Source organism: Sus scrofa, chromosome 9, assembly GCF_054392235.1.
Source record: "Sus scrofa isolate SSC_HxYL_T2T_F1_AM1 chromosome 9, Sscrofa_HxYL_maternal_Yorkshire_Landrace_v2.0, whole genome shotgun sequence".
Taxonomy (NCBI): domain Eukaryota; kingdom Metazoa; phylum Chordata; class Mammalia; order Artiodactyla; family Suidae; genus Sus; species Sus scrofa.
The window spans coordinates 71,742,037-71,757,689 of NC_139391.1; the positions used below are offsets into that span (position 1 = coordinate 71,742,037).

Sequence of the window (15,653 nt, forward strand, 5' to 3'; positions counted from 1 at the left end):
GAGCTGTGGCACAGGCCGGCGGCTACAGCTCCAATTCTACCCCTAGCCTAGGAACCTCCATATACCATGGATGTGGCCCTAAAAAGACACACACATGCAGAGAGTAGCCATTCTCTCTTCCTTCCTCTCTTCCAGTAAACTGGGACATTGCTTGGATTCATTTTTGGAATAGTAATTATTTTAGCATGCTTACATCTTATCCCATTCTAATCAGCTACAATCTTTCCATTGTATCTCCTCCATTCACTAGAAGTAACAAGAGTTGTATAGCGCTCCTGAACAGTCAACAAATATTTACCAAGTCCCTGATCATGCTGGGCGCCACGCATTGCCAAATAGAAAAACAGAAACAGGGATAATATACTGTTCCTGTCCTTACCTAGTTTTATGGTGCAACTGGGAGAAAATAAGTAAGCAAGTAAAAAAGTGAAATAAAAAGAGATAAGCTGTAGTAATTCAGAATAGTAGTCTTGGAAATTTCACAAGATGGTAATGATTAATGGCCAAGCAGTTGGCAAAGGTAAGTCCAAACTGAGTTCAGTCCAAACTGAGTTCAGATGAGGAAGAATTATTTGTGCCTAAAGGACAGTAGGCAGAAGAGTGTCTGAACTCTGATCCTTTTATCCAAACATTCTGTTCGTTCATTCAGCAAGTGCACATCTTCCTTATAATGGAGTTACATTCTGATAAACCCATTGTACTCTGAAGATATCTTAAGATAAAAATGCATTTAGGTAACAAGTGCTGGAGAGGTTGTGGAGAAAAGGGAACCCTCCTGCACTGTTGGTGGGAATGTAAACTGGTACAGCCACTATGGAGAACAGTTTGGAGATACCTTAGAAATCTATACATAGAACTTCCATATGACCCCGCAATCCCACTCTTGGGCATATATCCGGACAAAACTCCACTTAAAAGAGATACATGCACCCGCATGTTCATTGCAGCACTATTCACAATAGCCAGGACATGGAAACAACCCAAATGTCCATCAACAGATGATTGGATGAGGAAGATGTGGTATATATACACAATGGAATACTACTCAGCCATAAAAAAAGAATTACATAATGCCAGTTGCAGCAACATGGATGGAACTAGAGACTCATACTGAGTGAAATGAGTCAGAAAGACAAAGACAAAAAAAAAGATTCAACATATAATTGAGACCACAAAAAAAAAAAGAAAGACAAAGACAAATACCATATGATATCACTTATAACTGGAATCTAATATCCAACACAAATGAACATCTCCACAGAAAAGAAAATCATGGACTTGGAGAATAGACTTGTGGCTGCCTGATGGGAGAGGGAGAGAGTGGGAGGGATTGGGAGCTTGGGGTTATCACATACAACTTGGAATAGATTTACACGGAGATCCTGCTGAGTAGCATTGAGAACTACGTCTAAATACTCATATTGCAACAGAACAAAGGGTAGGGGGGAAAAATGTATACATGTAAGAGTAACTTGATCCCCATGCTGTACAGCAGGGAAAAAAAATAAAATAAAATAAAATGCATTTAGGGAGCTCCCATTGTGGCTCAGCAGGTTAAGAAGATGGGGTTCGATCCCTGGTCTCCCTCAGTGGGTTAAAGACCCAGCATTGCCACAAGCTGCAGTGTAGGTTGAAGATTCGTCTCTGATCTCGTGTGGCTGTGGCTGTGGCATAGGCCTCAGCTGCAGCTCTGATTCAACCCCTAGCCAGGGAACTTTCATATGCTGCAGGTGTGACCATTAAAAAAAAAAAAAAAATCCATTGGGAGTTCCCTTTGTGGCTCAGCGGTTAATGATCCTGACTAGGATCCATGAGGATGCAGGTTGGATCCCTGGCCTTGCCCAGTGGGTTAAGGATCCAGCTTTGCCATGGGCTGTGGTGTAGATCGCAGACATGGCTCAAATCTGGTGGTGTTGTGGCTGTGGCTGTGGTGTAGGCTGCCGTGTAGGCTGCCAGTTGCAGCTCCAATTCGACCCATAGCCTGGGAACCTCCATATGCTGCAAGTGCGGCCCTAAAAATAAAGTCCATTTAGGAGTTTCCCTGGTGGCTCAGCAGGTTAAGGATCCAGTGTTTTCACTGCTATGACTCTGATTACAGCTGTGGCCTGGGGCTGTGGCCAGGGTTTGATCTCTGACCCAGAAACTTCCCCTTGCCATGGGTGCAGCAAAAAAAAAAAAAATGCATTTAATATACCTAACCTACCTAACATTATACACGAACCTATATAGCTTAGCCTAGCCTACCTTAAATATGCTTAGAACACTTATATGAGCCTACAGTTGGACAAAATCATCTAACATAAAGCCAATATTTTAATGAAGTGTTGAATATTTCATGTAATGGATTGAATGCTATACTGACAGTGGAAAGCAGAATGGTCATAAGTGTATCGGTTCTTTAACCTCATGTTTGCATGGCTGGCTGAGAGCTGCGGCCCTTGCCTGCCGTCCAGCATCACATCAGAGTACTAGACCGCACGTATCAGTAGCCCAGGAAGAGAGCAAAATTTTAAGGAGTTCCCATCGTGGTGCAGTGGTTAACAAATCTGACTAGAAACCATGAGGTTGCGGGTTCGATCCCTGGCCTTGTTCAGTGGGTTATGGATCCGGCATTGCTGTGAGCTGTGGTGTAGGTGGCTCGGATCCCGCGTTGCTGGGGCTACAGCTCCGATTAGACCCCTAGCCTGGGAATCTCCATATGCCGCGGGAGCGGCCCTAGAAAAGGCAGAAAGACCAAAAAAAAAAAAAAAGAGAGAGAGAGATCAAAAGTTTAAGTATGGTTTCTACTGAATGTGTATCACTTTAAAACCATTGTAAAGTCAAAAAGATGTAAGTGAAACATCCATCATAAGTCAAGGATCATCTGTATACAGTACCTATGGGTTGCTCGTTGTGTGCCAAGAAAAAATGCCTGTCTTCATGAACCTCACTTTCTCCTGAAGGACCAATAAGCAGATGATCTATTTTTTTTTTTTTTTTTTTTTTTGTCTTTTTGCCATTTCTTGGGCCGTTCCCGCGGCACATGGAGCTTCCCAGGCTAGGGGTCCAATCAGAGCTGTAGCTGCCAACCTACGCCAGAGCCACAGCAACGCGGGATCCGAGCTGCATCTGCGACCTACACCACAGCTCATGGCAACGCCGGATCCTTAACCCACTGAGCAAGGGCAGGGATCGAACCCACAACCTCATGGTTCCTAGTCGGGTTCATTAACCACTGCGCCACAACAGGAACTCCCTGTTGATAAATAAATATACAATATATCCGATGTTGGGGTCATGAAGGAAAGTAAAGCAAGGTGGGGAGATGGAGAATGGAGAGCGGACACTGGTAGGCAGATTATTCAGGGAAAAGGTCTTATGTCACCTAAGAAGGTGACATTTGAGCAGTCCTAAAGGAAGTGAGGGGGTTAGCCATATGGGTGTCTGAGGAAGGGTGTTTTGGGGAGAAGGAAGATTGAGTGCAGAGGTCCTTGGCATGTGCTGGGACCAGCCGGCAGGATGCCAGTATGGCTGGACTGAGTGAATGAAGAGGCAAGTGTCAGGAGAGGAAGCTGGGGGCCAGCGTCTTAGGGTCGGCTACAGTCAGGGTTTAGATTGTATTCTAAATGAGTTGAGAAGCTGTCAGGGAATTATGCTCTTCCTAAAGGATCCCAGACTGCTGTATAGCGATCAGATCATAGGAGGAAACAGGAAGCTACTGTAGCCCAGGGAAGATGTGGCAGTGGCCTGCCTACGGCGTTAGCCGTGGAGTCGTTGAGAAGTGGATGAGTTCTGGATATTGTGGCTTGAATGTGCCCGTCCCTGCCCCTCTACAGGCACAGCAGAGGAGGAAGCCAAAACTTAGCACGTTTCTGTAGTGAGGCTCTGGAGAAACAAGAAAGCTCACATATTGATGATGGGAATGCAAACTGGTGTGACCCTTTTGGAGGAGAACTTGGCAACATGTAACAAAACTGCATATGCGCTAATCTTCTGATCCAGCAGTCCTTCTGGGAATCTACCGTGAAGATACATCTCCAACAATAGGAAAGTACACATACACAAGATTATTTATTACAGCATCATTTTCAGTTGCAAAATATTGAAAGTAACCTGGAGTTCCCATCTTGGCGCAGCAGAAAAGAATCTGACTAGGAACCATGAGATTGCAGATTCCATCCCTGGCCTCGCTCAGTGGGTTAAGGATCCGGCGTTGCCATGAGCTGTGGTGTAGGTCGCAGACATGGCTCAGATCTGGCCTTGCTGTGTCTGTGGCTGTGGCCAGCAGCTACAGCTCTGATTAGACCCCTAGCCTGGGACCCTCCATATGCCACGGGTACGGCCCTAAAAAGACCAAAAAACAAAAGAAAGTAACCTAAATACCATACATAAAAGAATAGATGAATAAACTATAGTATAAGCACACCCTGGAAGACTGCGCAGCCATAGAAAAAGAATGAGGAAGATCTCCATGAAATGACATGAAGAGATTTCCAGGCTATATTATCAAGTGGAAAAAAGCAAAATACTAAAGAGTATCTGGTAGCATCCTGCCTTTTGTGTAAGAAAGAAGAAGATGTAAGATGATACATGTGTGTTCTCACTTTGACAGGCAGGATGAATCTGGAAACTAATGTTTGATTGGTTATCTACACGGACGGGAAAGGGTGAAAAAGAATAGGGGAATGGGAAATAGAGAGGAGTGTCTTTTCTCTGTTTGCCTTTTGTGTAATTTTGACTTTTAAAACGACACTGGTGTTCCCATACTCAAAAGATAAATAAACAGATACATAAAACAAGGATGTGGGTAAAACCCCAAAAGGAATACTAACAGTAACAACTAAACATAACTGAATTACAAGTGAATAACATAGCCACTGAGGAAATGAGGAAGAAAATAATCCAAGAGTCTTTGGAAAACAGTATTTTTGATGATACTCTGTAAGTCTAACACCAAAAAAACCCACGCAAATGAGGTACATAATTTTTTTATCACAGGGTTGTGAGCTCACAATTCTGAAGCCATTTTATATGTGTTGCAGGATTTAGGAAGGAAATGTATTGTTGATTTTTGTTGTTGTTGTTGTTTTTGGGTTTGTTTTTTGTCTTTTGTCTTTTTGCCATTTCTTGGGCTGCTCCTGTGGCATATGGAGGTTCCCAGGCTAGGGGTTGAATCGCAGCTATAGCCGCTGGCCTACGCCGGAGCCACAGCAGCGCGGGATCCGAGCCGAGTCTGCGACCTACACCACAGCTCACGGCAACGCCGGATCGTTAACCCACTGAGCAAGGGCAGGGATCGAACCCGCAACCTCATGGTTCCTAGTTGGATTCGTTAACCACTGCGCCACCACAGGAACTCCTGTATTGTTGATTTTAAGAAGGGAAAATAAAAGCTCAGTAGATAGTCGCTGTTCCCAAAATTTTTGTTCAATTACATTGAACTTTTTCCCCAAATAGGGACTCAGGGTATTCCTGAACTCCTTGAAGATGATGGATAAAATGTTTGTATATGTACATTTAATGGGGATGGTGTCCATAACCTTTGTCAGCCCCTAAAAGGTCTGTGGCCAGAATTTACAACATCCTTGCTATCTTCATTTTCCCTGAGAGATAGATGGGGTATGGGAGGTAGACCAGAAAGCTGAGGCTCTTCTGTAACCAGCACATAGGGATGATGGGGGAAGACTTAAAGGAAGAGAAGGGAAGTGAGGAACAACTGAGACTCAGGATGCAAAACCCCCACCCACCCTTTTCATGAGTCACGTGAACAGGGGGCGGTGCCATCATTTCAAGAATCCTCCAGGAGAGCAACTCATGGCAACAGTTGAATCCATCCCACAATGGCAGGTTTTGTGCCATTTCCAAATAACTTGGCCAAGTCCGATTGGCTGTATACTTTGATGTGGGTGTGCACTAAGGAAGAATGAGAAAGGTCATGGATGTGTCAGCTTGGTTATGTGAGCTCTTACCTGCATTATAATAAAAAGTCAGGAGTTCCCATCGTGGCACAGGGGAGACGAGTCCGACTAGGAACCATGAAGTTTCGGGTTTGATCCCTGGCCTTGCTCAGTGGGTTAAGCATCTGGCGTTGCTGTGAGCTGTGGTGTAGGTCATAGACGCAGCTCAGATCTGGTGTTGCTGTGGCTGTGGCGTAGGCTGGCGGCTGCAGCTCCTGTTCAGCCCCTAGCTTGGGGACCTCCACATGCCGCGGGTATGGCCCTAAAAAGACAAAAAGACAAACAATAAAAATAAAAAAAGTCAGCCACTTTTCCCTTTCACTTTCTAGAAATTGATCACTTATTAATGCTCCTATTTTCAGAATCATCAGATTAGACACTCTACAGAGTCTGGCTATTGAGCAAGAATATTTGTTGGGCCTTCTAAAGCATAGATTCTCAAGGGGAAACAGAAACCAGGCAGAAAGGGATCTCAGGCCTGCTGCCTGATTTCTAGTAAGCTCTCCTCTGATTTCTTCCTGTCCTGGGCCCAGGGTCTAGAGCAGCTTGTCCTTGGTGCACAAGCTACCAAAAAGGACCCAGATGAGCCTCTCTCAGCAAGCTGTTGGCTCCAGCAAAGACACTGGGTAGGCTGGTCCCTGAGATGACGTTTCCTCATATTATACTGTGTTTTCTGCAAGTCACTGAGTATGTGACTATTCCTATCAGAACCTTGCTGTTTACATGGCTGTGTTGATATGACATGATCTGGCTGTTAAAATCCCATTGGTAGCTAAGCTGGTGCTGTTCCACTGGCGTCTTAACATTGCCTGCCATTCTGTGAGGAATATTCTGGAGATTTCCTTAGAGGAACAGACAACTTAAGTCTCATTACAAGCCAGGCAGTTAAATTCCCCCTGCTTCTTACCATTGCTTCAGTTGGATTCAGGCTTCAGTCCTGGCCTGTGTGGTTTACTTCAAAAGTCAACTGATAGGAGTTCCCTTCGTGGCGCAGTGGTTAACGAATCTGACTAGGAACCATGAGGTTGCGGGTTCGGTCCCTGCCCTTGCTCATTGGGTTGACGCTCCGGCGTTGCCGTGAGCTGTGGTGTAGGTTGCAGACGTGGGCCGGTGGCTGCAGCTCTGACTAGACCCCTAGCCTGGGAACCTCCATATGCTGCAGGAGCGGCCCAAGAAATGGCAAAAAGACAAAAAAAAAAAAAAAAGTCAACTGATAGAATCGGGTCACCAAGAGAGGAGTCCTAACACAGTGGGCAAAATGTAGCTTTTTTTTTTTCTTTTGTTTATTCAAAAAGGAAGTTTGTTTGAAATTCAAAATTTTCGATGAATTGTGCCATGTTGGAGAGACTCTGATCAAATCCCCAAGATTGAGCCACAGGGCTCTTGAGGAAAACTGGGCAGGCCTGATATGATGAAAGATGCTAATTCAGTCAGGCCCCCGGGCACATGCTGCCTGGATCCCTCCCAGTTTGGAGTTGGGCGTGTGGTGCTTTTGGTAACCAAATCCGCATTTAAACTGACAAATGGGATCCCTCCCTCTCGGCACGTTCCCTCCAGGAGTCCCCACAAGCCTGGCGTTGGGGAATGAGTACATGATTGCAGCCAGGAGGCCTGGGTTTGGGTGCCGGCTCTGGTTCTTGTCACCTACATCACCTAAGGCTGGTCATCACCTACCAATCCCCTCACCTAGAGAACAGGCTGGCCAGTAACCTGTCTCACATGGCTGTAAGCACGTGAGCAGTCACCGTGCCACGCATGTGTTAGTTTTCTACTATTATTTTTATTCTAACAAAATTCAAAAAGACAGAGATTTCATGCACATTTTCCTAGGGTGGCATTCAGGCATATTTGCCTTTAGAGTCAAGCTATAGTCAAGAGCCAGTGGCTAGTACCATGCCTGACAATACTCTCTGGTGACTGATCACCTGTCTGTTCATGTCCTCTCTTTTTTGTAAGCAGTGAAAGCATGGTCCCTAGAATAGCTGAACAATGTTGGAACATCGAAAGCACTAATTAGGTTCTCAGAGCTTATGAAACTCCAATGGTGTCTGACGGCTTGCCTGCCAGGCTCCTGGATCGCATCCGTGATCCTGGGGGATGAGAGAGTACCAGGAGTCACTTCCCCCATTGCAGCTGGAGAGAAAGAGGCCCGGGAAGGAAACTGCCTTGCAGAATCGGGAGTGGTGTAGGCATCTCTTTCCTTACGTCTCTGGCTCAGTGCTTGCTTTAGGCCAGTGTTCATTCTAGTGACTTTCCCACCGTCCCTGAACGGGCTCCCCCCCCGCCCCGCCCGCAGACTGAAGAGACAGGATGCTTAAGTACGCACTGGCTGGGAGAGGTAGACATTCAGCTGAACTTGGAGCTGTGGTCACGAGTTTGCTTTTCTGCCTCCTTGATCCCTTCTCCCTGTCTTTCTAGGACTGCAGCATGAGGGAATTTTCCGGGTGTCAGGATCCCAGGTGGAAGTGAATGACATCAAAAACGCCTTTGAGAGAGGTGAGCAAACAGCCTTAACGGGAAGACCAAATGTTTGCCAGCCCCCTGGGATACTGGCTCCAGCCTCACCCTCCAGAGGTACCCAGAGGTTATTAGCAAGCCATCTTGCTTCCTCTTTAGCCCAGCATCTTCTCTCTTGTAGATACCCCATCACCACCACCACCACCACCACACACACCCACACACCCCAAACCCTAGATATGCAGGGAGAGGCCAGGGCCCATGCCAATGTCCTCCTTCTCAGCCCCATTCCTGCTGCCTCTCTCCTGCGGATGATCTGCGCAAACCCAAGTTAACTCTGACATCTGGGCCATTTATGGCTGTGTCCACAACCCTCGGTGGCAGGGCAAGTGCGCCTGCTCATCATAAGCTCATGTATTATCTTGTGGGCTATTAAGGTAATGGGCAAGCTTTGGCAGTTTCCGTGGCTGTGATGGATATATATGGTTTCAATTTGAGGCTGGTCCTATCATTAAATCTAATTACATCTGATATGAAATTTTCCATAGGGATCCCCAGTGTGATTGTTCTCCTATAAGTGTATGTCCTTCATGGTGGGCAGAGAGGCGTGGGACCTAGTCAGAGGGGCTGGCCTCCCCAGCCTCATTTCCCTCCCCTAGGTGCTCAATCCCAGCCTGGCTCCATGATGCTTGTGAGAGAACCAGTGGCAGTGTTCCATCCCCAGCCCACTGGGAATGTCCCACAGCTAGACTGGCACAAGCAAGTTTATGTTAGTGGACTCTTGTGCCCCTCCTCTGACCCCAGGGCCCCTGAGCCTGAACAGTCACTGCTTTATCTAGTCCCTGGTTGCTCTACTCATGGCCACCATGCTGGGCAGAGAGCTGATGGACTGTGATAAAGACTTAAAGAGGCCACTCCTTCCCCACTACCTCTGCTCCATCTTATGTGTTTTTACTTCTCTCACTCTTTTTTTGCGGGGGGTTGCTTGTCCACAGGAGAGGACCCCCTGGCTGGGGACCAGAATGACCATGACATGGATTCCATCGCTGGTGTCCTGAAGCTCTACTTCCGGGGGCTGGAACACCCTCTCTTCCCCAAGGACATCTTCCATGACCTCATGGCCTGTGTCAGTAAGTGTCATCCTGGCCGCGGATTGGCTTCTGGGCCAGAGCACCTCGTAGCAACAGATGAGCAGTTTCCACAGGCTCTACTGTACGGTTAAACCTGTATTGATCAGCACTATATTTTATTCCGTTTCCCACCCCATTAAAAGTTTCTGGCCATCGCTACTCGTTTTGGAATGGTGGGATTATGAATAGGCATTTGGCCCTATCTTGTGGGTTATTGGAATGGACACCTGACAATTTTACAAAAAGGTGTGCTGTTTCACGGGGGTTTGTCCCAACTGTATAATTTTGTCATCGTAGTTCCTTTAGCAAATTCCAATGAGTTCTCATAGCCAGATGAGAGTTTGCGTAACCAAACTTAGGATAAGTTTATGACAAAATCATCAAGAATAAAGATCCCAAGTTAATGATAAAAAAAAGTAATTTCCACAGGCTCTTTTATTCTCATAAGCTCTCCAGTAATGTCTTCCTTTTTTCCTTGTCCTCAGTGAGGTTCTCGTCCTTGCTCTCACCCATACCAGGCGATGAGAAAGTGACTTTTCAGGAAGAGTCTGGACCACCAGTCAGAACTCATGGCTTTTTTCCTTTCTTTCTTTCTTTTTTTTGGTCTCTTCTAGGGCCGCAACCGCAGCATGTGGAGGTTCCCAGGCTAGGGGCCTAATCGGAGCTGTAGTCACCGGCCTACACCAGAGCCACAGCAACTCAGGATCTGAAGCCGAATCTGTGACCTACACCACAGCTCAGGGCAATGCTGGATCCTTAACCCACTGAGCGAGGCCAGGGATCGAACCCACAACCTCATGATTCCTAGTCGGATTCGTTAACCACTGAGCCATGACGGGAACTCTGCTTTTTTTCTTTCTAATCCCCCTTAAACGCATTTGCTTTGCTAGGTCTTATCTTTCTTCAGTCAGCTGCATTTATGTCCATATGTAAGACACAGTCCTTTTTAGCTTCTGGAAGCTTATATATTAGTATTTGTGCTTTTCATGATCCAAAAGGAGAATATATAAGTGTTACACACATTTCCTACGTGTTGCTTTAAATATGGCATGGTTTACCTGCTAGATGTGTTAATATGTGTTCTTCCAGGAATTAAAGCCCTCTCTGCACATTCCAAATAGGATCTTTTCCCAGAGAAAGACAGTCTCTACTTACTCTTTAGATAAAGTGGATTACCTTAGAGATGCTCTGCCTCTTCCTCCAAAATTTGGGTCTCGGAAAGCTAATTCTGGCCATTTTGTTTAGCTCTTTACACTGGGACACCCGCTCGTTTGCTGTCCACAGAAACTTGGACTATAACATTAAGTCATCCTGGAAGCGGACCCCATTGAAATGCTGGCTTCAGAGGCTGGAGGAGGCAATGCCTTTGAAATGAAGAAAAGCTTTTCTTCACAGATCAGCCAGGTCTTCATGTCCCCCGAGTTTCCAGTTTGATTCCTTATATGCCCTGAGCACTGTCCATCTCAGTATTCCTTTTTTTTTTTTTGCTTTTTAGGGCTGCACCTGCAGCATATGGAGGTTCCCCGGCTAGGGGCTGAATCGGAGCTATAGCTGCCAGCCACAGCCACAGCAATGCCAGATCAAAGCCACATCTGTGACCTACACCACAGCTCACGGCAATGCCGGATCCTTTACCCACTAAATGAGGCCAGGGATCGAACCTGCATCCTTATGAATACTAGTTGAGTTCATTACCACTGAGGCACAGTGGGAACTCCCCATCTCTGTTATTCTGAGAGAGAGGCTCAGAGCACTCAGGAGGCTCGCTCTCTTGTTTACTGGTTTACCCACTATTTGTGGGAGTCCTGGTGGAAATGAGTTCTGTGGGTGCCTGACTCTATGCATGCTTCGTGCGTCCGTGTCTTTTTCCAGGACTGGGCCTAGGTGGAGCGTCCTAAGTGCACGGGGGTTGTCAAGACAGTGCAAGAGACCTTGACTGACTGCCCAACCCTCCCCTTGAGAGGTGCTCCTGATCCAGTACCTCCCATTTCTTTTTCACGTAAAGGCTTAGTAGAAAATGACAATATCCACCTGCTACACTGTGCAAGTGGGGAGGCTGGCCCTGAGGGAGGCACAGGCCTGGGGCCATACCTGGAATTAATCTGTCCACAGCACAAGAATCAGGAAAGTTCTCCGATTTTCTCCTTAGATATCCTTGCTTACACAGGAGCTCTGGCCACATTCTCCTCATCCCCACTGCAGATAAGGGATGGGGAGATAAGCCAGACTTACCCCCAGGGTGAGGTGAGGCACAGGCAGCATAGGACCTGCGCAGCCCCGCCCCCTCCCCACACAGCAACCCTGCAAGACTGGGTGTCCATCGGTCACCATGATTCCGGCCAGCTCCTCGTCTGTGAGGCCGTAATAAGGGGGTGGTAGATGCCGGGGGGATTATCACCAACCCCTCTGGGCCCGAGGAGCACATAACCTTATGTCCGCCCTCGGTGAAGTACCTGGAGCCCCCATGGGCCCGCCCAGGGCGCCACGGCGATAGAGCTCCTTAGGTGGACTTGACCTGGCTGCCCTCTGGGATGCACCTGCTGCTACGCAGGGCTCTCTGACCCCCCTACTCCCTGGGATCGCAGTCACCGTGGAGGATAACACACAGCTTTCTTCTTTCAGCCATGGACAACCTGCAGGAGAGAGCTCTACACATCCGGAAGGTCCTCCTGGTCCTGCCCAAAACCACTCTGATTATCATGAGATACCTCTTTGCCTTCCTCAATCAGTGAGTAGATGGCCCAGCGAGCCACCGGGTCAGGCCTTGGCTTCGGCCGTGGGACATTGATGTAGGGACCTCTGTTGATTCATCCAGCACAACAGATACTTACTGAACACCTGCTACGTGCTGGGCATGGTTGTCGGATGTAAGAATATATTGTGAAATGAGACAAAAGCCTGGATACCACGCGGCTCATGTTCCAGCAGAGCACACAGACCATAATAGACTCGTCAGGTAGCAATAAGTGCTTAGAAGAAAAATAAAATATAAGTTAAGGGATTGGGGGCAGGAGCGAAAGAGGGAGAGACTCTGCAGAGGGGTGGGCAGCAAAGCCCTCTCTGGGGGGACGTGACCGAGCAGCCGCCTAAATGAAGTGAAGGAAAGAGTCCAGGGACCATCAAGGCCACCAAGCCCCGAAAGTCATGGCAGCGATGCATTTGGATCTGAAGAAGCCTTGGGAAAGTTGTAAGCAGAAGAGAGTTGTAATCTGATTTTTTTTTTACATGATTTTTATTTTTTTCCATTATAGCGGTTTACAGCGTTCTGTCGATTTTCTATCGTACAGCAACGTGACCCAGTCACCCATACCTATACACATTCTTTTTCTCACATTATCCCCCATCAAGCTCCATCATAAGTGACTGGATAGAGTTCCCAGTGCTATACAACAGGTGATTTTTTTTTAGGTATTTTTAAAAACCCGCCAGCTGCTTTGTGGGACAAGTACTATAGAGGAATGTGGAGAGAAGCAGGAACACCTCACCGGAGGTTATTGGACGGTCTTGGCTGGGCCTGGTGTGGCTTAGACCTTAGACTGGGGCTGTAATGATACAGGGTGCTGGATGCGGTCAGGTCTGGGATCTATTTGGAACGGAGCTTCGATGGGCCCTGCTGATGGGGAGGACGTAGCATGGAAGGAAAGAGAGGAGTTCTGAATTTTTGGCATGAGCAGCGGAGAAGTCGTGATGCCGTTTATGGAGCTGGGAAGACAAGGTGTGAGGGAGGGAATCAGGACGAGATGCCGATGCGGATGTGTTAACTTGGGGAACCTTTCCGCCCTCCAGGTAGAGATCGTAAGTGGGCAGCTGATCATAGGAATCAGATGCTCAGAGAAGAAACGTGGGGCGGAGGATCCGTGTGGAGTCCTCCAGTACTGATGGTAGCTGATCAGCCAGGGCGTGAGTGTAGCTTGAAGAGGGGTCTGAGGACCACAGGGGCCTTGGACCTGGCCAGGGCATTTCTCCCTGGCTAAGCGGTGTGTCCTCGCCCAGGGCAGACATGGGGGTCCCCACGGGACAGCAAAGACAACAGGCCAGAACCTGCAGTGCTTCTCCCTTTAGCACCTCTGTCTGTCCCCATTATTTTCACTGCAGCATCTCCTGCAGTAGCCTAGCCTACAGTTTATAAATGGGCAACCCCCTGGCCAGGTAAGGTTCATAGATATCTTCTCTTTAAGTCCACTGTCTTAGAAACACTGAAACCTTTGAATATTGGGAGGTTTTACTTTCTTTAAAAAAAAAAAAAACTCACTTTTTAGTTTCTCTCGGGAAAAAAAAAAAAAATCCTGGAGTTCCCATCATGGTGCAGTGGAAACAAATCCAACTAGGAACCATGAGGTTTCGGGTTTGATCCCTGGCCTGGAAGGATCTGGCATTGCCGTGAGCTGTGGTGTAGGTCGCAGATGCAGCTTGGATCTGACATTGCTGTAGCTGTGGCATAGTCCAGCAGCTGTAGCTCTGATTCGACCCCTAGCCTGGGAACTTCCATATGACGGGTGCAGCCCTAAAAAGCAAGGAAAAAAAAAAATCCCTAGTTTTGGCAGTATGGGATTTGCACGCCCATGTGGCTGCAGTTCCCTGTGGAAGAAGGGCTGCTGCCTAGGTGAGGTGGTCAGGGCTCCCCATTTCGGTCCCCAGGTTTCCTCAGCACTCCCCAGTGTCAAGGCTGAATTCAGCTGCTATTATCATCACTCATGCTTTGTAGTTTTTAATATAGTGGAGGAACATTTCTCCAGACCCACAAATCTATTTAAAAAAGGGAAAACGATAAATAAATCAAGGGACTAGGGTGTTTTAGCTCATATCTTTGTGAAAATGAAGAGTCTTCCTAGTGGACTGGTCTCTAATTCAAAGAAGTACAAATTCAGAGGCCATCTCAGGAGCCTCGACCTACCCTAAAAGCATCTGAGTTAGCAGCCCCCACCTGAGACCTTTCTGGGGCCACCAGACCATCCTCTAGCCCTGTGGCTGGCCCTGCAGAGCGACAGAGGGTCCCGGCCCTGCAGCGTGCTGCCTCCACGTGGCTATGCCTGCACCATTCATCAGCCAAGCCCTGAATAAGCACCACGACTGCCTTTGGTTGAGAGCCCCCTTATGACTCACTCACATGCTGCCCAGAGAAAGAAGCTTTGGTAATGACTCTCATTTGGTCACCCCGGGGCCACCAAGCCTTGACTACCCTCATGGATCAATACCTGCCTTCAAAGAGCCTAGTCTGCTCCCCACAAGCGAGGAGCCTGATGGTCCTGGGTAACCAGGCAGGAGAGCAGACAGGTCCTGGGGAGACCATGTTCAAAATAAGCATAGTGGCCTCGTTCTCTTCCCCATGTTTCCTTCCTGCTGAGTGGAGGGGTGGGAGGAGACAACAGAGCAGGCATCATAAGAGCTGAGATCGTGGCCACTATCAAATTGGTGGGAAAGCGCACCAATCCAAATGATGACTTTTGTTTTACTTTTTTCTTCTGGTTAAAAAAAAAAAGACGAACTTGCTATCAAAGTATGTCATTGAAAAGATGCAGCATTGATAACCACAGTGTTTCCTAAAATAATCAGTGGGGTGCAGGACACAGGGGATAGGGAAGACTACCTGCCTGCATGGGAAGGAGACAGGTGATAAGTATGCACTTGCAGGAAGGTGTAGGCAGAGTTGGTAGGTAGCTCTTTGTGAAGACTCGGGCTGGGCCCAGACTTTTAGGACCCTTCCCCTTTGTTGTTATAGGTCCTGAGGATGTGTGAACTTTATTTCTGGCCATGATCTTTTGGGGGGTTGTACATCCTCCATCTCAAGGAACCCCTAAAACTCATATATATATGTATACTCCTTATTTGGTGCACTATGTTGCGTGGACCTGACCAGGTTCCTACATATCTTTAGAGCTAGTATCCAATCCACTGTATGAACCTTGGGTATCTACCTGTCCAGCAGGCCTTGTTAATTAGTAACATTATATTTTTTTAGCATCTGCATTGATTATCAATTGCTATGTAATAAATGACCCTAAAACTTAGCAACTTAGAACAATAAGCGTTTATTAGTATGTCACAGTTTCTGTGCATGAGGAATCTAGGTGCACCTTAGTTGGGGGACCTCTGGCTCCAGGTTTCATGAGGTTGCAGTGAGTGTATTGGG

The 15,653-nt window shown here is 47.3% G+C and overlaps 1 protein-coding gene across 38 annotated transcripts in view; it reads left to right on the forward strand.

Moving 5' to 3' along the window:
* SRGAP2 (SLIT-ROBO Rho GTPase activating protein 2) overlaps positions 1 to 15,653 on the forward strand; it is a 279,310-nt gene that overhangs the window by 237,305 nt on the left and 26,352 nt on the right. For all 38 annotated transcript variants that reach the window (XR_014815658.1, XR_014815666.1, XR_014815655.1 and 35 more), the window contains exons 15-17: positions 8,355 to 8,432; positions 9,389 to 9,523; positions 12,146 to 12,251. Coding sequence is in view for 23 of the 38 variants with exons in the window: in XM_084976859.1 (XP_084832985.1) it covers positions 8,355 to 8,432; positions 9,389 to 9,523; positions 12,146 to 12,251 (319 nt within the window). In the remaining 15 variants the exon portion in view is untranslated. The remainder of the gene's footprint in view (positions 1 to 8,354; positions 8,433 to 9,388; positions 9,524 to 12,145; positions 12,252 to 15,653) is intronic.